This window comes from Podarcis erhardii, assembly GCF_964252035.2.
Source record: "Podarcis erhardii genome assembly, chromosome: 17".
Classification (NCBI taxonomy): Eukaryota; Metazoa; Chordata; class Lepidosauria; order Squamata; family Lacertidae; genus Podarcis; species Podarcis erhardii.
The window spans coordinates 25082475-25110472 of NC_138515.1; the positions used below are offsets into that span (position 1 = coordinate 25082475).

Genomic DNA, 27998 nt, shown 5'->3' on the forward strand with positions numbered 1-27998 from the left:
TTAAAAAGGAAAAGTGCCCCCCCCAAAAAAACCTCTGTAGCATCATGCGAAGTATGAATATATACCAGTTACATAAAGGCGGTCAAATTAAAACTCTGTGTTGAGAGAGAGGGAGAGAGAGAGAATCTGATGCATAAGAAATCTAGATGCATCTTGCTCTGAGTTGTCACAAACTTCCTAAAATAGGTTTGTGAACTGCATGAGTTTTAAAAACAGGGCTGCTTTCAGAAGTTCAGGTAATGGTGGAGACCAGCAGTACACATTATAAGTCATATATAATATGGCTGGCTGTGACCCCTCCTTTCGGATAAACATCTTGCACTAGTGGTGCTCATGCCCTAGGGATTTTCAGGCAGGGCTACATGCACATGATATGGGGCTGACCCATTGCACTCTATATGAGGCTAAGCTCCTGAAGGTACTACAGAAGCAGCAGCTAGTGCAGAATGCAGCTGCTGGCCTATTGACAGGTACAACAGGCAGAGAAATCATGTTATGCCGATTCTCAGCATTTGCTACCATTTAGCTTCTTGGTGCAATTCAAAGTGCTGGAGATTGTTCTTAAACCTCTAAACACTTTACATCTCTTAATGGGGACCACCTCACTACTGGAAAGACTCTGTTCCACGTGCCTTCTATTAAAGGTAAAGGTAAAGGGACCGCTGACCATTAGGTCCAGTAGTGACCGACTCTGGGGTTGCGGCGCTCATCTCGCTTTATTGGCCGAGGGAGCCAGCGTACAGCTTCCGAGTCATGTGGCCAGCATGACTGAGCCGCTTCTGGCAAACCAGAGCAGCGCACGGAAACGCCATTTACCTTCCCGCCAGAGCAGTACCTATTTATCTACTTGCACTTTGACGTGCTTTCGAACTGCTAGGTTGGCAGGAACAGGGACCGGGCAATGGGAGCTCACCCCGTTGTAGGGATTCAAACTGCCAACCTTCCGATCGGCAAGTCCTAGGCTCTGTGGTTTAACCCACAGCGCCACCCGCGTCCCAGCCTTCTATTAGGAAGGGAAAAATTAAGAGTGATGAAAAGGAGTTTCCTCTGAGCCAGTGTTTCCCCAAACTCGGGTCTCCAGATGTTTTTGGAATACAACTCCCATCATCCCTAGCCATAGCTGTCAAATTTTCCCTTTTCTTGCGAGGAATCCTATTCGGAATAAGGGAATTCCCTTAAAAAAGGGAAGTGTTGACAGCTATGTCCCTAGCTAGGAGGACCAATGGTCAGGAATGATGGGAAATGTAGTAAAAAAAAACCCAAACAGCTGGAGACCTAGGTTTGGGAAACACTGCTCTATGTGATCACATGAGAACAACTGAAAAGTCTCTAGGACTCATCTGGCAATATTCTTGCACTGCTTTTGAGTGGAATCCTGTAGAATACTAAGGCACAAGGGTTTCCACTTGCACAGTGGAACATTGTCCCCCAACTACTGCCCCTGCACGCCCCAAAATTCTGTTCTTGGAGTTCCCTCAATGCTCTGGAGCAGATTTGGGAAGCCTGCAGGGCACAAATGGGGAGAGGAAGAAATTCTTGCACTGAGAAGTGAATACCGTAGTGTATTCCCCCAGGCTTTTAGCATTCAAGTGTTAACTTTGGCATGATGGCAATTGTATTGCAATGGTGCTGGATGTAGTACTTAATTTCAGTATGTGGTTTTATTGTTGTATTTTAATGCATGCAACTGCCTTAAGGTCTTAAAGAAAGGCAGTCAAAAAGTTCTGAAAAACAAAAGCAAATTGTAGTTCAATGAAAGGTTGAGAATTTTTTTAAAAAAATAATTGTTGGTGCCAGCATGTTTTAAAGCAGTGTTCAGATAAGTAGGTCAGCATTCTACAATAAGAGGTGTGTTGGCAGAAGGGGAACTGTTGTGTAATTTCTAATGCACAAAATACACTGATCTCAGAGTTGCGCGGAAGCCAGTCACATTAGTATTTTATCACAGCCATTTAACATCACACACAAACACACACACACACACAACCCTGTACCCTAAATAAAGGTTTCTACAAGGAGCCCCTTAAAAAAACGTCCTGCGCTGATTCCCCTTTAGAGCTGTGTTACTTACCATGCCGACGCAAAAGAGAATGAACAGCAACAGCCATGGGATATCTGTGCAGCTGCGATCCTCCAGGGGCTTCCACTCTCGCTTGGAGCTCTAGTATTTTTGGACGGGACAAGGAGAAAAAGAGGATGGAGAAAAGAGAAAGGTTATGCAAGACTAGTCAGAGTCAGACTGTTCTGCGAAAAATAAAAAATGCAACTTAAATAATATTCTCAGACACCGAGTCTATCACTGGTTATTCTACTGCAGACCTCCTGTTGGGTGGGCTCCAACACTGCTAGGCTTCAACGTCCCAGAACAGCTGGAAATTAATTCCTATGCTTTTTATCACTGTCAGGAGCAGCAATAAAACCACCAGTGCAAATAGTTCAACAGCCGGACACTAATTCAGACATGCGTGTGTACCACCTGATGGGAATAAAAAACAGATTGTGAAGCTGTGCTAGAAATTATTATTTTTTACATCTGTTTTTGATCCCTTTTCTGAATCATTTGATCACACGGCATCTGATCAGCAACAAAATGTAACTGTCTGTCTGATCTGCAAATGTTCTTTTTACACATGGTACAATAAGCATGTCAGTGATCAATCAGAAGCACTGCATTAGTAGTGAAACCCTAGTGTATTTATTCTTGTATAAATATTCAATGTGAACACAGCCATGGACCTACATTAATTTTCAGACACATATACATCAATTCTTCAGCATCACATCCTTACCTGAAGATGCATGAAAACTAATGTCAAGGCTATACCATCATCAAACTCGCATTCTGAAACATGTGACCTGGGCAAGATTTTTGTGCAAGACAAATACCCTACCATCTCATACACCCTTATGTAGAACTTCCAATATTTCATCATTGTGCTTTTAAAAAGAGCAGAATTGAATTTGGTAGGAAGTTATCTAGTCAAGGCACTCCAGCAAGAACCTACCAAAAGAGCAAAGGGAAAAGAAGGCAAGGGTGAAAGACATCATTTCTGTATCCCTGGCTGGAGCAGAAAATGGGAAACCAGCCTGGTCAATCAAGACATTAGTAATTTCAGCATCCCTCCACAGCCTCTGTACATACAGTAATCTTCTTTACAAGAGGGATAAACAAATAAGCTATTCACAAACTCCTCAGTCTGAACACTACAGGCTGGATTAGCTGCAATAGAGACAAAAAGAGACATACAACTAATAAAAGGAATGGTTTTTCATTGCTGAAGATGAGGACAGGGGTGCTTTTGCAATTTTTGGCGAGCAGGAACAAAGGAGGCCAAAGCTTAAAGGGGTGAGATTGAAAACAATCCACACTATTTAGATTGGGCCACTTGATGATTTTAAGGTACTATCTTTAACAGCAAAATGAAATTAAGAAGGTTTAATAAGACAAGATAATACTCAAACTTGTCTGAATCTGTGGCAGGTGCTCAATGAATGCAAAGCTACTGTTTCTGGTAGCTAGAATTTCTCCATTAAGGCTCATTTAGATTTATAGTCAACTGTATCAGGCTCTAGACAAGTAGCAATACTTCATCCACCATCACAAAGCAAGGGATCATTATTATTGTACTACAAATGGAGAAACTGAGTTTTTAGTGACCACACTCCAGATGCAAAGGTCACACCAACCAGCCATTTTGTTTGAACTGCACTTTAAATTCTTCTGACAACTCAAATGTTTCCTCTTTGCTTCCTCCTAAGCAACACTCACAACGAAGTTCTAAACTGTTTCTTAAAACATGCTTTGGGGACATAAGTAAGGGGAGCACTTCAAAGGAACCCCAAATGATAAGCATGTTCAAAATTTGCACATCCAGATCAACTAGCAAAGAGTCAATAGGTGAACTGGAATTCGAACTCCAGACCCGTTTCAATTAATCACAAGCACTTTATCCTCCTGCCCAGAGACCTGCTAGCTAACAAGCTCCTTAAGAGGCTTTCATTTTCATGACCACCTGTCTTCTATTTATCCATGCATGCCATGTGCACGTACATCCACACACACACTAAAATCCTTTACTAATTGGAGAACCACATGCTAGATGTAAGCCAAATGAAAAGTGTGCATGCAGATTATAGCTAAGTTGTCAAGAGGTTTTATTAAAAACTGACATTTCTTACCCCACATATTTTCTTGACGCTGTTTCTTTACCAGCAGACGCTGCTTGTGCAAGATCCTCTGATCAGCAGGTGCTGACAGAATGGGGGCGAGGAAAGGAGAAGGCAAGTTCCTTCCCCAGTCATGGTGGCAGCTGACAGCGCCAGGGGATGTGTAGTAGAAGGACTAATTTCTCTCTCGGTGTTAAGGAAAGAGGTAGTCCAGCTAGCTCCAGGTCTGTGAGAACCAGTAAACGTGCAAATCCTACTCCAACCAGTGCGTGCTAATTCTTAATATATACTCATCGTACAATGCACCTGACAAAGCTGGCCTCAATGTGAACTCCAGCAATAGCCTATTACACTAGATTTATGCCGAGTGAACTTCAGCTTGCTCTGCTCTGCTGACTGTACCCCGGGCAATAAGCCACGGCATTTTGCAAAGCAGTTTCAAAAGCATGACTCTGAAAAAGCAAATGCTATTTGATTCATTTTTTCCTCCTTATTCTGTACACAGCCATTTCATGTTGTCCATGATTCCTCCTGTCCAATTACCAGCTCCGCCACTTTTCTTTTTCTAGAAAAAGAGGTGCTGGAACTCCAGTGAGTTCTGGCTGAAAAGAAGCCCTGACTCCATCATTGTTTTCTGCAAGCTGATCCCCTAGCCCCAAAGTTCTTCTGTAACTGCTTAAATAAAATAATCACAGTTTTTTTTCCAGTTTACCCCTATCTCCATTCTGCCCTCTATTGTTTCCCTTGTGTCTATATTTAGATTGTAAGCCCCCCAGAGGAAGGGACTTGTCAAACCTGTTCTTTGTAAAGTGCAGCCTTTGGGATCAGAGCCACTCCACATTTTTCTGTGTGTTACAAGATGCGGTGCTGCAATCAGAAAGGCTTCAGGTGGCCTGACAGGCAGGTGTAGAATTCGTAATACATGGGCAGACCAAGAGGGAAAGAGCAGGTCAAGGTAGTAAGACAGAGAAGCAAGAAACAGGCAAAACCGAAGGAGCACAAGGAGATCTAAAACTAGCAGAAGTGGAGCAGGGTTGGCTCTTCATCACCCGCCTTAAACATTCAGGAGGATTCTGGCTAGCAATGTCTGCTGCCCAGCTTAAAATGCTGAAGTTCTCTTCACATACTATGGCACAATGGCACGGGCAATAGGGAACAAGAATATGGTCCACAGGGCTCCTGGCTTCTTGGAACACCATTGCATTTAAGACTGGGCAACTGTCTCAGCCCACATCTTCCATCTACCGTATTTTTCGCTCTATAGGACACACATTTTTCCCTCCAAAAATTAAGGAGAAATGTGGGTGGGTCCTATGGAGCGAATGCAAGCTCTTTGGCTTCAGCAATAGCAACGCGAAGCCGGGAGAGCAAGACTCTCCTGGCTTCAGTGAAAGGAACCTGAAGCCTCCAGAGCGCAGCAGGAACTCGTGCTGCGCTCCGGAGGCTTCGGGTTCCTTTTGCTGAAGCCAGGAGAGCAAGACTCACCTGGCTTCAACAGAGAGGGAGAGCTGCGCAGCGCCCCTTCAGCGAAGCGGGAGGAGAAATGGAAGGGGCTCCATTTCTCCTGCCGCTTCGCTGAAGGGGTGCTGAGCAGAGAGGGGGAGATTTTTTTTTCTTGTTCTCCCCCTCTAAAACAAGGTGCGTCCTATAGAGCGAAAAATACGGTATTTCCTTGGTTCAGAAGTGAGTGCCATTGTTTATGCAGTATAAACAGCACTACTCAGCCACAGAGGGGAGGTATCATCAGGCTTGTGGCGGGGACGGGGACAGGGGAGAAGACAACACCCATGTTTGCAGGAAGTAGCAAAACACATTTAGGGGAACAAAGCCTAAGGAAGTGGGAGAACCCAAAACAGCCTAACAGAGTGTGCTCAGTGGGGATGGGAAACTAACTATTGGGCACGGGTGAGGTGGAAAGCCAGTCAGGAGAAGGGATGGAATAGCGTATCATGGAGAAGGGTATAGCCAGGGGTGCCAACTTGAATATAATATTCAATGCATGCACACTATTTGAATGGCAATGCCCATCAACTTGGCGTGGGGGGCAGCCCTCTCAAATATTTTATTGGGAGGACTGAAGGGACCTCGACCCCTATGAATTGGCTTCTATGGGCATAGCTAAGCAGCTACAACAATGAACATATCCTCACTGAAACCCCACCTTTTTATAACCCGAGTACTATAGAAGCTTAATATTTAGGTTTTAGCCATTTTTGAACCTATCTTCTGCACTATTCTTTGTGTTGAATGTTGCCACTGTACATTCAACACTGTGCTGACCTTTAAAACCCTAAACAGCCTCGGTCCTGTATACCTGAAGGAGCGTCTCCACCCCCATCATTCAGCCCAGACAATGAGATGCAGCGCCGAGGGCCTTCTGGCGGTTCCCTCATTGTGAGAAGTGAGGTTACAGGGAACCAGACAGAGGGCCTTCTCAATAGTAGCGCCCACCCTATGGAACACCCTCCCTTCAGATGTGAAGGAAATAAGCAACTATCCTATCTTTAAAAGACATCTGAAGGCAGCCCTGTTCAGGGATTTTTTAAATATTTAATGCTGTACTGTTTTTAACACTTGATTGGGAGCCGCCCAGAGTGGCTGGGGAAACTCAGCCAGATGGGCGGGGTATAAATAATAAATTATTATTATTATTATTATTATTATTATTATTATTATTCACTGCTATTCTCTGCATCTGAAGCCATTTAGTTTTCTGAAAAGAAAGAACCTTACGACACCTTACCAGGACGTAAGTTTTCATGGGCTAGCATCCACTTATCATATGCATGAAGTGTAATGCTTGGCTGACAGGAATATATCCAAATGAGCGTAAGGGGTGTGTGGAATTTGATAGCTGAAGTTAAATGGAAATGAAATGTAAAACTGCGGCAGTTCAAGCTGAGCTTAAACATAAGCAAAATAAGCACAGTGACCCTTCACAACAGGAAACTATTGTCTCTGTTGAGATCCCAGTAAAGATAATTGAAATCACGTTGCAATTCAGCAGTTTCATGATGGGGTTTCCCTTTCACATTCCTTTTGTTCTGTCAGTAACAATTGCAGTAGGCTTAAATGTCCTACTACTACTGGTTTCTATTGCCATTTCCAATGTCAGGTTTGTGTCCATTTATTCTTTTGCACACAGCCTGGCCAGTTGCAACGAGCCCAGGTACCGCCCTGGAAACTGACTGATCTGCGAAGTCTTGCAACATTCCTACTAAAAAAAAGGAGCGTTTGGAAATTCATATGGCAATTCCTCCAAAGGAAAAACAAAAAAAATTCCTTCCAGTAGCACCTTAAAGACCAGCCTGCTCATCACAGCTATCTGCCAATCACCCATTCCTACCACCCTTCTGAGTAATACCCCTCCCCACCTTCTCACTATATAGAAGGGTCTGGAAACTTCTGTTTCAGTGTATCTGAAGAAGTGTGCATGCACACCAAAGCTCATACCAAGAACTGACTTAGTTGGTCTTTAAGGTGCTACTGGAAGGAATTTTTTTTGTTTTGACTATGGCAGACCAACACGGCTACCTACCTCCAAAGGAAGAAAGCAATAACAATAAGGCTTTCCATTCTCTTGTGCATTCCACCTGCAAATGCAATCATGTAATAGGATTTTTTTAAAGCCAATGAATGGAAAAGCTGGAAAGGGATTTGGGAGTCCAAGCAATCACTCGCAGTTACCCCTGTGTAATCCGCTTCGTTGCTTGGTCCATTGAGAACAGCTCACTTTCAAGGGGGGGGGGAATAGGTGTGGTTCTAACAGGTGGTTGAAAGGTCACATGGATGAATTAAATCCACACCCATGATTTTCAACGTTGCGTCACATTAAGCCTTATTGCTACACGCCCCCCTGCACCAGCATGATTAAGACTGCAGATAACCCTGCTAATCCAAGCCATTTAACCACTATTCCCTTTACTCCCCGAGACATCAGAAGTGCTGAAATGAAATCGTGTGTGCAATAAACACAAAAATACTTCCCAGCTTAAAACTATGCTCATTCCAGCAATTTTAATATTTCATTTATGAACAACACATCGTTTTAATCCAAGTATTATTATTACACGCTCTGCAGCAGCTCATTTTGCCCCTTCGTTACTGAAGCACCATAAAGCCGCAGCTGACAAGCCTGGCCAGCTGCCCAAAGTGATTTCAGCCTCTCCTCTCAGCACAGACCAGAATAAGCACTACAGTTTGCCCTGCCAGTTACCACAGTGAAACGGTTTCCCTTCAAAAGTATTCAGGACCCAAGCATGGGGTGGGGTGAACATTTCGTTATGGCCTGGAGATGCAGACCCACTACCCAGACCCCAGAAAGTGTGCCTATTTTCCAGTCCCAGATTTACAGAAGCCGTCCGGGTCTCTCATTTTCATTGGAGAAATGTTGGAGGGTATGGAGTTATGAAACCCCAAGCTATCTGAAGGCAGCCCTGTATAGGAAATGAATTTTTTTAAAAAAATGTTTAGGTTTTTTTTTATATGTTGGAAGCTGCCCAGAGTGGTTGGGGCAACCCAGTCAGATGGGTGGGGTATAAATAGTAAAAATATTGCTGTTGTTGTTAAATAAGTAAAGGTAAAGGGACCCCCGACCATTAGGTCCAGTCGTGACCAACTCTGGGGTTACAGCGCTCATCTTGCTTTATTGGCCGAGGGAGCCAGCGTTTGTCCGCAGACAGCTTCCAGGTCATGTGGCCAGCATGACCCAGCTGCTTCTGGCGAACCAGAGCAGCGCACGAAAACGCTGTTTACCTCCCCACCGGAGCGGTACCTATTTATCTACTTGCACTTTGTTGTGCTTTCGAACTGCTAGGTTGGCAGGAGCAGGGACCGAGCAACAGGAGCTAACTCCATCACGGGGATTCGAACTGCCGACCTTCTGATCGGCAAGTCCTAGGCTCTGTGGTTTAACCCACAGCGCCACCCACGTCCGGTTGTTATTAAATAGGACATCTCTATTTTCATTGGAGAAATGTTGGAGGGTGTGCATTACCATGAGGGGGGAAACTGAGGTTATATTGTATATCATGCTTGATGATGATGGAAACTTTCCCCCTGTATATATGTACTTCCAGGCAAAATTTCATGAGATTTGCTCGACCCAATCAGAAGCAGCATTAGACCATAGCAAGCAGCATTCTAAACAAAAGCTTGTTGGCCCGGATAATAGAACTGAGAGTGTGTGCATATACAGGACTTTAGCCCTGGATATGCTGTAAAGTAACAAGGATATATACTGTTGGACACATTGAGACAGCACTAATTGCAGTCAAAGAGAACCATGCTATGGTACCTTCCTGTTTAGTCCTGTAACTGCTTGCCACTGTTAGCTGGCCAAAAGTCACCAAAAATGAAAAGAACAAGGGAGCAGCGGCTGCAAAATGGGGGAAGGCCAAAGGCATAGATGCAATATATGGTAAATATAGGTTATAATTCAGTTGGATTCTATCAGTTTCCCTTATTAGGCATGTCTTTTGGCTGCCATATCTAACTATAAACACAACTAAGGCAGTCAGAAACATAAGTGGGCTAAACAAAGGAAACAAAATGTAGCTAAACACCGCCAATCGATCCTCTAGTTTTTCAAAACAGACAAAGCTTTCTGTAGTCTGGCTCAGGCAATATAGTAACTAGGGAAGTAGATGAACAAAAACAGTATGTAAACGATTCCAGTGTAGAGACCGTGTCTATGGCAACTGATGAGGAAGCAAAGTTGCCAGATAATTTTATTTATATATATATATATATATATATGCAGGTTTTGGTGTCCTCGGGTGTCTTCCCGTGTAAAAGTTGGGGTGTCTAGGCGACGTTTCGACGAGGTCTCATTCGTCATCTTCAGGCTGGTGCTTTCGGCTTCTTGTTACTGGAACAGAGCAGGATCTCAGTGTTTGAGTTCCTATAAATACTGTAGAGGGGGTGTGGTGTATAGCCTCCAATGTTCTGGGCAGAGAGGAAGTTCCCAGGCTAGTGTGCCTTTTCTTCTTTTGTTCCTTAATTACTTGAGAGATATCTTGAGTGATTTCTTGAGTGATATCCTGAGTACCACTTAGGTGGGTCATTAGGTGTGGATTAGTTGTTAAAGTCTTTGTGTCTTGACCTCTTGAACTTTGTGAAGAGTTTTCCTGAGAAGATGGCTGTACTGTACTTAGTTGTGCTCTGGCTTGGCTTCGTGTATAGGGGCGAGCTGTGGTTTTGTGGCTTGTGTCAGCCAGATCTGTGTAGGGATTGCAGGGGGGTGCAGCATCCGGAGGTGCCACCATGGATTGGCTACTGGATGGTGTCTGTAATTCATCTGTGGAGAGGGTCTGGGTTTGGGTCTGGTGTGGTTGATTGGTGTTGGCGTTCTGTGTGCCTCTGGATCTGGTGTCAGTTTTTGTGGGGAGGGCTAATTTCCAGATGTCTGGCAAGCGGGATGTGTCGTCACGCTTGTTCATGTTGTGAGGGTGTTTCTCTATCTCGATGGCTTCCATGATTATTCTCTTGTGGTGGAGAGCTGAAACGGAGACCTCACATAAGACAGACACACACACGAACAAACTCCACAAACTAGAGAAACGCCAGAAGCCCAGCCACCCTCCACAGCAACCCATGAAACAAACAGTACATAACATATCAGACAGGATCCTCACCACAACTGGAACCAAAGTACTCTCCGAAGGTTTCAACTTTGCAGTCGCCCCGAGACGCATCCCCACGGAAAACATCATATGCGGAGTCGAAGCTAGCCTAACCAAAATCAACCCAGATGAAGCCAATAAAATCAGACTTGAAGTCACCAACATCCTCTGCTCCAGCAAACCACCCAGAAGCAATTTACACAAAGAAGAACAGAAAGCACTCACCAACCTGAGGAAAGACAACAACATAATCATTCTCCCAGCAGACAAAGGTAATGCCACAGTGGTGATGAACACATCGGACTACCAAGCAAAACTATCAAATCTACTCCAAGATCCTGCCTACAAACCTATAAAAACAGATCCCACCACCTACCTGGAAAAAACCACCAAATCCAAAATAAAAGCCTCTCCTATCAGTGAAGAAATCCAGCTAAGAATCATCCCCAGAGAAAAATCATCCAGATGCCCCAAACTCTACGGCCTCCCCAAGATACACAAAGAAGGAACACCACTCAGACCAATAGTCAGCTCCATAGGCTCACCTCTACAAAATCTCGCTAAATTTCTCGCCAAGCAACTTCAGCCCTATGCAGAATCCATCTCTTCACACGTACCAAACTCCTTCCAGTTCATAGAAACAATAAAGAAGCAAAACCTACATCCTAATGACCTACTTGTGAGCTTCGATGTTGTATCTCTCTTCACACAAGTGCCCATTAATGAAGCCTTGACAGCTATTCAAAACAAATACAATCCCCCCGAATACATCTTGGACCTGACCAACCACTGCCTAACCAACACGTACTTCATCCACAATGGACAAAGATACAAACAGATAGAAGGAGCACCTATGGGATCACCCCTCTCACCGGTCATCGCAAACCTGTACATGGAACACTTTGAAACCAATGCTTTAGACAAGTCAGAACACAAACCCAAACTTTGGCTCAGATATGTTGACGACACCTTTGTAATTTGGCCACACGGGAAGGAAAAACTGGATAGCTTCCTCACACATCTCAACAACTTACACCCCAAAATACAATTCACTATGGAAATAGAAGCCAACAACCAACTTCCCTTCCTTGACGTCCTAATCTACAAAAAACCTGATGGCTCCCTAGGACACACTATCTACCGGAAAAAAACACACACCAACCGCTACTTACATGCACAATCACACCACCACCCTGCACAAATAAACTCCGTAGCCAAGACTCTCATCTCCAGAACCAAACGCCTGGCTGACAAAGACCACTTGACAACTGAGTTACAGAATCTCTCAAACGTGTTAATTGCCAATGGATACCAGCAAAACAGGATTACGAAGCTAATCCAAAAGGAAACACCCCCCAAAAACCAAGACACAGAAGAAAACAATGGCATGGCCCTCCTTCCTTATATCAAGGGCACTACAGATAAAATTAGCAAAATCCTCCATAAACACAATATCAAAACAGCCTTTTGCACCAACCAAAAAATAGCCAATATCCTCAGAAACCCCAAGGATAAAATCCAGTTGGAAAACCAAGGGATCTATGAAATACCCTGCAAAGTCTGCCCAGCCACGTACATTGGACAAACAAACAGACGAATAAATGCACGTATCGCAGAACACAAGAATGCCGTCAAAAAAGAAGAAAAAACTTCCTCTCTTTTCCAACACATGAAAGAAACAGGACACGAAATTAATTTTGCAGATTCCAAATTGCTCTTTAACACGGAACATCACCACAAGAGAATAATCATGGAAGCCATCGAGATAGAGAAACACCCTCACAACATGAACAAGCGTGACGACACATCCCGCTTGCCAGACATCTGGAAATTAGCCCTCCCCACAAAAACTGACACCAGATCCAGAGGCACACAGAACGCCAACACCAATCAACCACACCAGACCCAAACCCAGACCCTCTCCACAGATGAATTACAGACACCATCCAGTAGCCAATCCATGGTGGCACCTCCGGATGCTGCACCCCCCTGCAATCCCTACACAGATCTGGCTGACACAAGCCACAAAACCACAGCTCGCCCCTATACACGAAGCCAAGCCAGAGCACAACTAAGTACAGTACAGCCATCTTCTCAGGAAAACTCTTCACAAAGTTCAAGAGGTCAAGACACAAAGACTTTAACAACTAATCCACACCTAATGACCCACCTAAGTGGTACTCAGGATATCACTCAAGAAATCACTCAAGATATCTCTCAAGTAATTAAGGAACAAAAGAAGAAAAGGCACACTAGCCTGGGAACTTCCTCTCTGCCCAGAACATTGGAGGCTATACACCACACCCCCTCTACAGTATTTATAGGAACTCAAACACTGAGATCCTGCTCTGTTCCAGTAACAAGAAGCCGAAAGCACCAGCCTGAAGATGACGAGTGAGACCTCGTCGAAACGTCGCCTAGACACCCCAACTTTTACACGGGAAGACACCCGAGGACACCAAAACCTGCATTCCTGTACCCGTGAAAATCTACGAAAGCATATATATATATATATATATATATATATATATATATATATATATATGTCTCTCTGTGTGTGTGTGTGTGTAATAGATAAGCAATGTTAACATATGATTTTACAATGAAAAGGTCTAGAAAAATAAAGCTTTAAAACTGTCTTTGTGAGTGTCCCAGTCAGCATGGCCAATGATTCAAGGATGGCAAGATTTGTAGCCCAAAATTTCTGAAGGGCACCAAACTGGAGAAAGTTGCTGCAGAATCATTCGTCTCATTCCCACGGATACTTTTTTTTAATACAGCCATGCAGGAGCACGGAAATACAGGTGCTCACTGAAATTGCTTGTGGGCACCTGTGGTGCCTGGAGGAAAGACAGATGACTGCAATAACCCATTTGATACACTGAACATTGCTATCACAGTGGCAAAAACATGCTGGGGGAGCCACAAGAGACATCAGCAGCAGTCCAGGTGTGGAAGTGCCATCCTATTATGATGACTCTTCTGTCTGCTGCTTGATATGGCCCAGAGGTTCAGAAGCAGAGCAGCGTGTGAAACATCTGGAAACTGGGCCAGGGGAGACCTGAAAACACCGTTTCCCTTTTGACTCTTGCATCTGCTGCCAACAGCTGTAAACCTCATAACCGGCAGCCCAGGTGAGGAATCCCTGCCCCGTGAGAGAAACGAACTTCTATTTTCATCATTGCTAAATGTTGTAAGCCACTTTGAGAACTTCTGTAATTATACGAGATATAAGTATTTAAAATAAAATATGAATGAAGTGCGAAACTGAAACTCTGTCTAGTGGGTTCTTAATCTTAATGCCTCTCTACCTTTCTCTGCTGAATGCCAAGATCATACACCAGCCGCACATGCAGACACATTTCTTTATTCCAGACACACTCTTGTAACTGATGTATTCCCCATTCTCCAGAGTTTTAAGAGCAGTGTGAACTGCATTTTAGCCACTGGATTTACAGTAGGATTACTTGTCTTTGTTCTCAGCAAATGTATCCGAAATAGGAATGGTTCTTATGCAAAAGGAAAGGAAAAGGAAAATAGCAACATAGTTCTCAGCACAGATGCTTGCTCTCACAGTTATTCTGCACACTGGAATATATAGCACAAAGCGTGCCAATATATTTTTAGTTTTCCTTTTATTTGTTTTCCTCTGATAAACACCTGGGGCAAGTCAGAAGGGGAGCATACAGGGCAAAGTTCTTAAAATATCACTTTGAAAGTTGCTTGTTCTCAAGTTATACAAGGTAAGAATCATTCTCATCATCAACGAAAGCAAAGGACTTATTGGCCCCCAAATGTAGATACGACAGGGGAATAAAATAGACTAGCAGCAAAATTACTGAAACTGCATAGTAAAGAACGGAGATAGGATTTTGGATAACCATTACTGTAGCCAAAGTGCTGCTAATGTTTTCCCCCCTCCCTGCAAAGACTCAAGAATTGTGTCCCAAATATGCATGAAGGACAGAAGTCAGTGTGGAAATCAGAAGAATTAGTGGGACACACATAGGAAGAAGGGAAAAAACCATAGGGTGGAACAGAATATAAACAACTTTTAACAGCAAGTAACATTTAGATGATAAATAAGGAGGGCTGTCAAAGTTTAAATATAATACAAGCATGTTTTGTGGTAGGGTAATTTCTGGGGGAAAAGTCATTTTCTTCAAGAATTAGCCTTGGATTCTTCAAACAGTGAGCATAACTGAGAAAGAAGATAACAATATGTGTGTATAAAATGCCTTTTCCATTAATACTTTTGTAGACCAACCTCCCCTTCCTTTGAAAGAGTGAAAATTTCCCTTATATTCTAAGAGTACTCTCTAGCTGTTCAAGAATCCAGCAATTACTATGCAACTGACTGCAATAATTCCCCGAAGAATTAGCCTTTTCAGTAACACAGAATGGATTGGAGCAAAACCAAACGCACTGGAAAGAAGACTGACAAGGCAAACTAAGATTTCTACACCCAGGGCTCCCAAAGTTCTGCTGTCCCGTGGGAAACGTTACTAGAAAAGACAGACACTTTATACACTGAACCTTTCCTCACGGTCCCAAGCAATCTGAAGAAACATGTTCCAGTAAAAGAAAAAAGAAAAAAGGCCGATGCTTCAGAATAATACAAAAGCACAACAGTTTTATCAACTAGACCAGAAATTTGGACTCAGACTGCCTTTTAGTAAGCCAACACTGGAGCTAAAGCGCAAAAATGCAAAAATCTCAGGTAGGAGATTAGATAACAGTAGCAAGGCTGTATGACTCAAACACTGATAGACACAAAATGAAGGCATAATAAGCAGTGATCCAAGTGCAGTAACACAAAATGCCCTAGAGTTGAGCCTTCTCAGTACATGAGGCTCAAATTGAGGAGGGGGTGTGCATTCTAGGTGTGCCTTCTCCACCCCTGAACATGGCCGGCCCACTCATGAGACAAGGTGAGGTGACCAAGGTGTGGTGGAGTCTCCTTCTTTGGAGGTCTTTAAGCAGAGGCTTGACAACCATATGTCAGGAGTGCTCTGATGGTGTTTCCTGCTTGGCAGGGGGTTGGACTTGATGGCCCTTGTGGTCTCTTCCAACTCTATGATTCTATGATTCTATGATTCTATGACCACCTCAGGCAGTGGGATCCACAGGGGCATAGATCCAGCCACCAAGAAAAACATTGCCTGCTGCTGCTGCCACCGCCACCGCAATGGCAGCAACAGCTGTGGTGTGTCCCTGGGGGCCTCCTCTTCAGCAGCGCCACCCCCAATGCCGCCTCTACAACGGCCTCTTGGCAAATAGGAGGCACCACTGGTCTCCTCCCATCCTTGTTCCTGATGCAGATCTTTATTCCGCCCCCCCCCCTTCTTTCCTTGGCCAGAAGAAGCAGGAAGCATTTTGTGGTTTGTCTCAGCTGCCCAAAAGCCCCTGAACTTCCCCCACTGAGTGAGGTGGTCTGAAAGGGGCTCCTTAGCACCTTCAGGGGAAAGCATGCAAAAGTCTCTGTGCAATGAGGAATTCTGTTATTGCAGAATGCCCTATTGCAGAGAGGCTTCCAAGCAGATTTAGACAGACACACTTAGAAGATCCCTTCCGATCATCCCACGCTAAAAGGAAAGGTGGAATAGGTGGGGGCACCCTCCCCCCTTGTGGCGTTCCTACGGAGCCCCCAGTCATCTCACGGACTACTGACCCGTACACCACTAATCCGCTGCCACCAACCAGGTCCTCCCTGGTAAATCACTTCAGTCTCAGTCAGGTTCTCAAATAAGAGTGTAGTTTATTTCAGACACAAACAAACTTTAACTGCATTCCAAACGTTGTTACTCTTTACCTTCTTAGTCTTGTTTTATCCTGTCTCTATCTCTTCTACGCCCTCACACAAGAACCCACTGCACTGTCTCTCTATTTCCAACTGCCTGCCAACTGCTTTTCCAACTGCCTTTCCCAACCAACCCACCCACTAAAACCAACAAACTAACCACCAACAACTAACTCAAACCTTGGGCTAAGCCCTTTTATATACGGGAAGGCTCTGCCTCCGGCTTTCCTATTGGTTTACATATTAACTCTTTCTCTCTCCCTGTACAGACATTTTTCGAACGAACGGGCAAACGCCACACCCCTCTTCTCTAGTTTGAGCCCTCACATGCCAAATTTCGCTCTGAGGGAAAAGGGAACTGGCAACTGTGCATTCATACTGCAACTGCCACGTACAATGAGTTTATGCAAGACTCACATTACGTACGTGGCATACTGCCTGCAATTTGAACAGTGGCATGTAACACAGCCTCCTGTATTGGTCTTTATCGCTTCACTCCAGTATGGGAATCTTCAAGTAGTCATTTTAAAAAAAAAAAAAAATGGACTTTTGAACTTCAGGAAGGTTGCCTTCTCCCTTGGCTCACAGCAACATCCCACTATTTTTAAAAAGGGGTTTTTTATGGTTCCCCAATGACTCTACACTTCCTCCTCACACAGAAAACTCAGGAACTTAATATATGGCTATTTTGTCGGGACACACAGAAGGAAGCATGCAGTTGCTTCCTAAATTCACTGAACTCTGGGGCATGCTGTAAAATATCCAATATGTTCCATCAAGGACAGTCTTGTTCTTTGATGGGCAATGCAAATCACGCCAGGGTGTTTTTCTCCAAATGTTTTCTCAAGGAAGAAGAAGAAAAAAACCTCGGGTACTTTCAGCTGTTTAGATCACTCCACTATTGATCAAAGAAACGTTCATTCTTTATGAGTTTTAGCTGAAGTTAACAAGATAAGTACTATCCTGAGGCAGTGCTTCAGAGGCACAAGGAATCATTAGGTGACGAATCTGAAAAGTTGTGCATGCTTTGTATTGTCATGTAATTCATGCCATGCAGAGATGCTAAGCAACCTCCAATATTTCAAAGCACTAAAAGGAGTGCATTATTACTACAGAGCATTACACCTATACATCTGAGAGTTCCCTTGCTCTGTACACTACTTTTGGAAATGCTTGGCATCATTTAAGTGGAATTTTGAGAGTATGACCTTGCACTTAAGGGATGTATTATTAATGGTGATAATGAGACTGGGGAAGCGTGTTTACAATCGAGTTGCCTATTTCCATCCGTTACTGTCATGCTCACCCTGTGCCTCGATATACCACCTGCTTGTCAGCCTCTCGGCTGAGTCAATCACATTATCATGTTCTCACCAGGTTAGTGCATCCAATTGCAGGCATGACAAATTATGACTGTCTTTATCAATTTGGAAGGAAATGGCATTCAAGCCATCCTCAAAGCACGGAAACGTGCAGTTCAGGTAACCTTAATGAAACAATAACAGCATACTTCTGCACTGTGACTTTCAGAAATCAGAGCGGGGCAGGGGAGAGATGGAAGGCCAGTTAAAGCTGACCTGACCATTAGGTCCAGTCGTGGCCGACTCTGGGGTTGTGGCGCTCATCTCACTTTATTGGCCAAGGGAGCTGGCGTACAGCTTCCGGGTCATGTGGCCAGCATGACTAAGCCGCTTCTGGTGAACCAGAGCAGCGCACGGAAACACCGTTTACCTTCCCGCTGGAGCAGTACCTATTTATCTACTTGCACTTTGACGTGCTTTCGAACTGCTAGGTTGGCAGGAGGAAGGGCAGTTATATCATTGTAAAAGAGCTCTAGCCTGAAAATTTAAGTCAGTATTAAGTAATTTTAATTCATTCAGGAGCAGATATCTCCCTATTGATGATTCAAAACAATCTCTTTTATTTGCAAGGAAGGAAGTAGAAACTGGATCCAACAGAGCTCTGAGCATTACCCAAGTGTAAAGGTAAAGGATGCCTGGATGGTTAAGTCCAGTCAAAGGCGACTACGGGGTTGCGGCGCTCATCTCGCTTTCAGGTCGAGGGTGCCAGCAATTGTCCACAGACAGCTTTCCAGGTCATATGGTAAGCATGACTAAACCGCTTCTGGCACAACGGAACACCGTAACGGAAACCAGATCGCACAGAAACACTGTTTACCTTCCCACCGCAGCAGTACCTATTTATCTACTTGCACTGGTGTGCTTTCTAACTGCTAGGTTGGCAGAAGCTGGAACAGGGCAACAGGAGCTCACCCCGTCGCAGGAATTCAAACCGCCAACCTTCTGATCAGTAAGCCCAAGTGTAGATAAGCTTCCCCATTCAGTTCAAGAGCTGAGGAATAATCAGTGTACACATCTGCTCACATAAGGATCGACTCAGTTCCACAAAGAGGCTTAGTATCCCTTCTCCCTATCAGCCTAGATAGCTTAGTTGGTTAGAGCAGCCATAGGCAACCTTGGCCCTCCAGATGCTTTGGGACTCCCATCATCCCTGACCACTGGTCCTGTTAGCTAGGGATGATGGGAGTTGTAGTCCCAAAACATTGCCTATGCCTGGGTTAGAGTGTGGTGCTGATCATACCAAGGTTGCAGGTTCAATCCCTGTATTGGACAGCTGCCTGTTCCTGCACTGTAGCAGGTTGGGCCCTCAGACCTATGATTCTATCAGAATGCTTTTGAGCATGCCTCAGCTGAACAACAGTCCCCTGGGCAAGCTCCACTCCTCCCTTTCCCATGGAAAAAAGCTGGCAGGATTCCTGGCTGCCCAAAGCAGCTCAGCCCCACAAAAAAGCTAGGGATTTGAAAAACACAATTTTTCATTTGGCAACTGAGGCCAACTACGAACTGTGGACACTGCATCTTCATTATCAATATTTTTTTGATGAAAAGATACTAAGTTGCTCTTACAGATCGATAAATATGGTGGTAGCACAGTGTTTCCCAACCTTTTTTGGGCAAAGGCACACTTGTTTCATGAAAAAAATCTCGAGGCACACCACCATTAGAAAATGTTTAAAAAATTAACTCTGTGCCTATATTGACTATATATACAGTGGTGCCCCGCAAGACGAATGCCTCGCAAGACTGAAAACCCGCAAGACGAAAGGGTTTTCCGTTTTTTGAGGCACTTCGCAAGATGAATTTCCCTATGGGCTTGCTTCGCAAGAAGAAAGCCTATAGGGAAATCTCCAGGGACCTCTTTTAAATGCTGGCGGTGGGGAGCAAAGCCTCCCCCCCCCCGGCCTTCAGAAGAGGTCCAGGAAGGCCGGCGGGGGCCGAAAGGCTTTGCTCCCCACCGCCAGCATTTTAAAAGCAGTCCGGGATAGCAGGGAAGCGCTTCCCGCTATCCTGGACGGCTTTTGAAGGCAGGCGGGGGGAGCAAAGACTTTTGTTCCCCCGCCCGCCTTCAGAAGAGGTCCAGGACCTCTTCTGAAGGCTGGCGGGGGGTGAAAGTCTTTGCTCCCCCCTGCTTGCCTTCCCGGGAGAGCGGAGAAACGCAGCGTGTTTCTCCGCTGTCCCGGACAGCTTTTGAAGGCAGGAGGCGGGGGGGAGCAAAGACTTTTGCCCCCCGCCCGCATTCAGAAGAGGTCCAGGACCTCTTCTGAAGGCGGGCGGGGGGCAAAAGTCCTTGCTCCCCCCCTGCCTGCCTTCCTGGGAGAGCGGAGAAAAGCAGCGTGTTTCTCCGCTGTCCTGGACGGCTTTTGAAGGCAGGCGGGGGGAGCAAAGACTTTCGCCCCCCGCCCGCCTTCAGAAGAGGTCCAGGACCTCTTCTGAAGGCTGGCGGGGGGCAAAAGTCTTTGCTCCCCCCTGCCTGCCTTCCCAGGAGAGCGTAGAAACGCAGCACGTTTCTCCTCTGTCCCGGACGGCTTTTGAAGGGGGGGGAGCAAAGACTTTCCGCTCTCCCGGGAAGGCAGGCACGGGGGAGCAAAGACCTTTGCCCCCCGCCCGCCTTCAGAAGAGGCCCTGGACCTCTTCTGAAGGCGGGCAGGGGGCGAAAGTCTTTGCTCCCCTCTGCCTGCCTTCAAAAGCTGTCCGGGACAGCGGAGAAACACGCTGCGTTTCTCCGCTCTCCCGGGAAGGCAGGCAGGGGGGAGCAAAGAGGTCCTGGACCTCTTCTGAAGGCGGGCGGGGGGCAAAAGTCTAATTCTAATTTCAATGAGTGTGCCCTCCCACGGCACACCAGGCAACGTCTCGCGGCACACTAGTGTGCCGCGGAACACCGGTTGGGAAACACTGTGGTAGCATACCAAGGTTCTGTATATTTTGAACCTTTGGGTCATGAAAAATGCACAAGGATACAAGAGAGGTTAGGAGGAAAGGATCAGCAGGAGTCGCGGGCTGTAGCAAACCTCTGTTAAATTACTGTATTTTTCGCCCTATAGGACGCACCTTTTCCCCTCCCAAAATGTGTGTCCATTTCAGTTCAACAGCACACAGAGAAAATGTGCAATTTCACCCTCGGGGTCAGGGTTTAAAGAAAATTCCTGACCAAATGATATCCCCCCCCCCTTCCACAGGTTGAATGAGTCCTTTGTCAATCTGGAGACATTTCTTACCCTTTTGTGATTTTTAAGGCTAAAATTTCAAGAGACAAATCACCATAATTTTTGTGAGACCTCGTGATCCCATTCTATACTGCAGAAGAAGTAATGATCTTGCCATCAAATGCAGGCTCCTTTCAAAGTAATATTTCAGCCGTCTTTGAACTGATTTGTCAATGGGAAGAGCATGCTGAATAAAACCTGACAATTTTAGAAGCAGGCTGTGAACTTTTAATTCAGGGAACATTTTGTTATTTCTGCTACCTGAGACTGGTAGTGTGAAGTGTGTCATGGTGACAGTTTTAGGCATTACATGGAACTTCGACTAAAATAAGACACGTAGTTCTTGTATTTTCTGTTTCAAGTGACTGTGGCTTTATGGTCGTAACATGACCACTATAAATGGCTCAAGAGGCGAGTGAAAGGAGATATGATAGATTTGAAGGGCTGTCAAATGGAGGATAGAACAAGCTTGTTTTCTCCTGCTCTGGACGGTAGGACTCGAACCAATGGCTTCAAATTGCAGGAAAGGAGTTTCCAACTAGACATACAGAAAAGCTTTCTGACAGTAAGAGCTGTTTGACAGTGGAAGGGTCTCCCTCGGGAAGTTGTGCTCAATCCGCTGCAGCTGGTCTTCATATGCAGGGAAAGTCCCTAATTCACCAAGGACCCATCAGCTACCCTCACCTGGTTTAGCTGGCCAGTCAAAGCCATTCCCAGGGTGTGGCTGCTGTTGCATGCTAGAAGCCACAGGTGAGAGCTGAGTTCAGCGTGGGGACGAAAGGGGGACAAACTACTCCAGAAGGAGCATGACGTGTCCCCCACCAGAGGTACTGCCCCTCCCCTAACACCCAATATACCCAGGCCACAAACATCACAGCTGCAAACTAACAACATTCACAGAACTTCAGTCTTCTTCCCTTGATAAACTATTCTGAAACAGGTATCTGAAGAAGTGTGCATGAACACAAAAGCTTATACCAAGAACAAACTTAGTTGGTCTCTAAGGTACTACTGGACAATTTTTTAATTTTTTAAAAATATATTATTCTGAAACAGTTCTCAGAGTGACTGTGGAGCTATGGATTAAAGTCCCATTGATTCCCTCCATTCTTTTTTTAACCCCCTAATCTATCAGGTTACAATTTGTTAGTATTCAAGCAGCAGTGACAATAATATCTGACAAATAATGTTTCGCAATTCAAGGGGAGGTTGAGGGGGAATGTGTATAGTGCTGCAGAATACTATTCTATTTATTTAATGCTCATCAAGCTCATTAAAGAGCAGAGAAATAGACTGGCCCCTGACCAAAATGCTTACAACTCAAGGTAGACAGGACAAAGCCGCCTGAAGAACAATTCTTGCTGTCATCATTGGATAGTACAAACTCCTGACACACTTTTTTCAATACCTGAGAACTGTCACGCTATTATCTCGTCTACTCTCAGTTAAACATACTTAGTTGCTTCAGCTTTCTCTGCCATTGTTCTGTCTTTTCCTGAAATATGTTTAAAGTGTCAAATCTTTCTAGAGTTTTGAGAACAAAGTAAGATGCTTACATTTGATCCAGTGAAGTTTTGGAATCAGTGCTATATAAATCAGGAATAGTGTATCCTAAATCTTAGACCAGTTGCTTCTATTAATGCAATCTAAAACTGATTAGCCTGTTGTGTTATTCACTCAATAACTTTTCAATCCTACTTATTAATGATTTGGCTTCACCAGTTATTCTCCATCTGGAGGAACAAACCTGGGTTTATCACAGAATGTTTGGCTACAGCTGCTTGTGATCTGATGACTGTAACTGTATGATGTTCCTTCAAATATTTCCATCTCACAGTTTCTTTAGGTATACCTCTGTGATTGTCGCGAGTGAATGATTAAATCTATGCACATTCAATTTATCCTGATTGATCATTGTTTTGACAGCCTTGCTTTCTAATTTAATAAGATAATTTTGTGCTTTGGCCAGTCCTTGGAGCAGAAACTTGGGTCATTTCACAAATGGGGAAATGTACACTGTCTTACCTATTTAACCACCCCAACCAATGAGGTTGATGTGGACCTCATCAGCCATACAAAATATTTGTAAAAATTGCTAGAAAAACTGAACCACTTCATATTCCAGGTACTCCCCAACAATTATGGGGGTCAGTTTACACATGATAATAGCATTAATTTACAGAACCAGTTGCTGGCAGCATAATAATGGAAGATTTCTTTGTTTACTGTAAGTCCATTTTCTTAAGCGTTCCAAGCACGCCGTCACTTATATTTTACAGTCGCATTTTATAGCTCAACTACGTGGCATTCTTCAGCGCCTCATAACTGAATTTAATATTACTGTTTATCAATAAGAATCCCAAGAGTTGCAATCTTCCCGTTGTTTTTTGCACTTGGGTGCACATGTCTAATATTTTTACTTACTAAAAAGGAGATTTGCAAAGCTCTCACAGTCAGTTTCACCTTCAGGACATCTTAATCAGATAAAACCAAAGACAGGTAATTTCCCCTTGCATGACACCCAATTACCTATTTCCCCTCGGAGCATTTCCTCCTAAAAGGTGTATTATGTATCCTATGAAGGCTCACACATTAATTCAAGAATTAAATAGATGGTTGGAGAATTATTTTCAAAGTTCAAAGCTCCACCCTGAACAGACCACATGAAAGAGGTTCGGCTGGTTGCTGTGGCATTTATATCCGTCAGGGAAGTTGATCAGCAGATGGTACCATACTGTGGACAGAGATAGTGCCCTGAAGCCATCGTGATTGGCATGGTACTAACAGTCTGAAGAAAAACTGTCGGACTACTTTAAGCCATTAACATCTTCTTCAATTATCTTCTATTGCCACAACTGTTTCATTACAAAGAAGGCAGAGAGTTTTGGAGCTAAGCTAGATGTGACGGGGCAGCCATCTAGTTGTCTGGCCTATTCACACATGAAGTAAGGAACATGCTGGGGGAGGAAAGTAAAACATGCCCCCTGCCCTACCATGCTGTGCTCGGTTACTTAAAAAGCACTTTCCTCCCATCCTGCCACATTTCCAGGATGAGCAAAACTAGGAGAAAGATACTTAAAGCAGTGGAGCACAGATAAGAGGAACAGGGAAAAGGGAGAAGGCTTTGCTCTCTCCATACTGTCTTTTTCACTGAAGGACTAGACAACTCCACCAGCAGGAGGGGCAGAACGGGGATCCCTGAATGGGGGTGCCTGGTTCGCGCCCCCTCAAAATTGGGCACCCAAGGCCACGGCCCCCCCTTCCCCCGCTTACTACACCCCTGCCCTCACACTTATTTAGCCCTAAGTTTCACATTTCAGTTGTTACCACCTAGAGCAGAAGACTCATGTACACTACGTAGAGTTGTACTGCCTGCACGTGTTCTTGTTGCATCTTAATTTCCCATCAAGAAAGGTTTGAGGTATTCCAACTTTCATTATAAGAGTCAAACAACAGATCCACGATTTTCAAGCTTTATAACCTCAGGGAAGAACCCTTTCGATCGTCCGGCTACAAATCCCTGTGGGTTGCAGAGAATTCAGACATGCATTCTAAAGCATATTTCCAGTTTATCTGGGACATCAGCCAGGCCTGTGGAGCCTCACCACTGCCCTAAACACGCAGAGACATGCCCAATAATTCCCTGCTGCTAGTTATTGCTGGGGAAGATCTGTAGAGGCAGGCAAGCTAACCTTCAGGAAAGCTGAAGAACTCCAGGATTCCCAGGAACGGAGGACGGGGATGGATTAGATCTTATCAGCCAACTCCACCACCAGCTCAGGCATTGCCAACTCCACTACCAGCTCAGGCATTGAAGCTCTAAGAACAAAGCCTTGTAGTCCAAGTCTAAATAGCCTTGTAACATGCTGGAACAGAATACCAATTCAATATCTACCGGCATGTAGATATACCTAGACTCTCTTTTTTTAAGTAGATAAATAATTTGTTCAAATTTTAGATTAATACAGTACCTGCTGTACTGTCTAGACACTGACAAATTATAGGTATACTACTAGTTCCACATTTCTATGCCATTTTCCCCAGTCAAAATCTTAAAGTGAAAAAACTCTCAGTCACTTCATCAGGCAAAATAAATCAAGTATGAAACGTATCAATTTATTAGAAGAAAAAAACCAGAGAATTAAGTTCAGTACCACAAAACTCCCACTACTTTCTTTAGAAGATGAGTAGCCCTCAGAACCTTTATAGACTACCTGGAGGCCCCTCATCCCAAAAACAAATTAAATGGGCATGGTGAGAGTCCTATTCAACAGGCAACCCTACAAAGGTTGCTAACATCTAAGCATTAGGACTAAGCATCTCCAAGCATGCACACAGAGTCTTTGTTAGGTGAACGATTCTTTGCAACTGCCCTATAGAAACTGATGTTTTGTACCACGGCTTTCACTGAGAATGGTAGCAGCCCAATAGGTGAGTCCTGCCTGAGAAGTAGCTGGTAGTACTTAGACAAAAATTCTAACTCTATTCTGGCTGGACCAACTGACTAATTTATCCAGTATCTGGGAGACCAACATTCAGCCTCCCTGAACAGCCCTTACAAAGTGGAAGCACCCACCCTATAGTTCTCTAAGGGCAGAGTTGCTTGGAACGGCCTTGACATTCACAGTATGAAGACTTCACACAGCAATTGTGTGCACCGAAGTACAACTGCAGCCACAACTAGACCTGTGGGTTCTTCCTTCAAACACACCCCTAAGCCCTGTGTTCCTGTCCAGAGACTGCAGAAACTAAACAAATGACAAATAGAACAGATGAGGCAATTAAGTGGTGTAGTGAAGGGAAAGTCCAGAAGCATTTTGGAAGAGGCTCTAAGGGTAGGTACAGTGGTAGAACTCCATCTTTACTGGAGAAGTGAATTTCACATTTAATGAGAACACCGGAGGAAAGATTGCATTATAAAATAAAAAGCCATATTGCTAGGCATGACTGGAAAATCATCCGTAAGGAGAAGAAAATAATATTTGAAACTTCAGAAGGAAGCAGCATTCAAAATTTGCCAGGCGCATTTTGCACTTGGCTATCAGCCACTTGAGACCAAGTGAAGATGCCTGGGTGCCAGGATGGCGCCTGACGACTACACCATCTGGAGGTACATGCCTGGGGATCCTTGAATCTTGACTGTTTTCACACACAAGAAACACATCCTTCAGAATTCTATGCATTATATTTTATCTGCACAATCAGAACGAATGTCAGGAACCAAAAAGTCATATTGAAAAATACGACTTTCGAGCTGCCTGGCCCAAAAATCTCAACCAGGCATTCCGTTTTGGTGACTGTAACCCTGGTTTAAGGAGTCACTTGGGGCCTAGCTTATATATCTGAGTTTCTATCACTGGAAGGAACCTATAAGTTTTTTTTAAAAAAGCAGTGGCTAAAAAGCATAAGGCTAACAAACAAAGCATCTTGCAGCACTTCGAAGATTTAATGTATTTATAATATAGCATAAGCTTTTCGTGTAGTACATTGAAATGTATCCTGAGCTACCAGAATATATATGCATAGTTTGCAGGAAATATTATAAACAGAGGTCAGAGAAAAACAAAATGCAGAAAAGTACACATAATTACATAATTTATTTTCTTTACTTATTTTTAAAATGTATTTATACCCTGCTTTTCTCCCAGGCTAGGGTAATTAACTGTGATAATTCACAAAGAGTTATTGATACATCCTGGACACTTAACATATGTTATAAAAATCCTTTGTCTCCATTCAGTCCTCAGCTGACAGCCCTGGACTTCTTGCCATACAGCAATTCAGCACTTGCACAGCGCAGCCTCCCTTTGAAGTTCCTATTTTTTCAAGTGTGGCCATTTTAAGGTCATTTACAAAGTATCCTGGGAGGAGGAAATGTACTTCTGCTGGTTTTTATAATACTGTCACACTAGATCTGTGCCCATTTGTGGCCTGTTTGTGCTATGTAGAATGTGCAAAGCATTGCTGGCAGCCCTTTGTGGATGACATTTTTAAGGCCTGTAATAAAGTTGCCAGAGTAGACCTAGGGGTAGAGTTGGGCATCTGGGTCTGCTGCAGAATTGCCACAGGGTGTCTGTTATCAACAACTGTTTGCATAGAATCACAGAATGACCACAACCACAAAAGGTGACGACGCCACACACTTAGATACCTGTAACTCAGGATCTGATGAAGTGGCCTCTTGCCCACCAAAGCTTCTGTCATACTATATTTGTTGGGTCTTTAAGGTTGTGCAATACTTTGTTGCAACAGGGGTGCCTATTTGGGAAGAGATTACAGTGGTACCTCAGGTTAAGTACTTAATTCGTTCCAGAGGTCTGTTCTTAACCTGAAACTGTTCTTAACCTGAAGCACCACTTTAGCTAATGGGGCCTCCCGCTGCCGGAGCACGATTTCTGTTCTCATCCTGAAGCAAAGTTCTTAACCTGAAGCGGAGTCTGTAACCTGAAGCGTATGTAACCTGAAACGTATGTAACCCGAGGTACCACTGTACAAGGATCCTATAAGGCTGGATGACATGACCAACTCCTTGTAGAATGTGCCTTGCAGACTAGAAAAAGGTCAGGACGACAGCAAGCAAACTTGAGCAAAATGGAGATTTCATACAAGAATTTCAATGGAAAAGATTAAGGGAACAATCCCAACTCCTGCCTGGGGAATGGCGGGTCTGAATGGAGCCCTGGAGCCACTTCCAATGTGGAGATCTGCTGCTCATGCTGCCAAGGATGGAAGGTGAGGGAGAGGAACCAGCTCCAGAATGGCACAGAAGACAGATCTGGATCAGATAAGTAGCTGGACTGGCTTAAGACTCGTCAGATTGTTGGCTGGCCAGGTTCTACCCCTT

The 27998-nt window shown here is 44.3% G+C and overlaps 1 protein-coding gene and 2 long non-coding RNA genes across 4 annotated transcripts in view; 1 reads left to right on the plus strand and 2 right to left on the minus strand.

Annotated features, from left to right (window-relative positions):
* LOC309332588 overlaps positions 1–27998 on the minus strand; it is a 165594-nt gene that overhangs the window by 61195 nt on the left and 76401 nt on the right. The gene's annotated exons all lie outside the window — the stretch shown is intronic.
* Positions 1–27998, minus strand: part of SLC44A1 (solute carrier family 44 member 1) — an 89745-nt gene that overhangs the window by 57236 nt on the left and 4511 nt on the right. For both annotated transcript variants that reach the window (XM_081845079.1, XM_081845078.1), the window contains exon 2: positions 2072–2161. In XM_081845079.1, the coding sequence (XP_081701205.1) occupies positions 2072–2161 (90 nt within the window). The remainder of the gene's footprint in view (positions 1–2071; positions 2162–27998) is intronic.
* LOC309332572 lies at positions 9338–14057 on the plus strand. The gene is made up of 2 exons (XR_014152188.1): positions 9338–9459; positions 13571–14057. It is a non-coding gene; the product is annotated as an uncharacterized lncRNA (long non-coding RNA).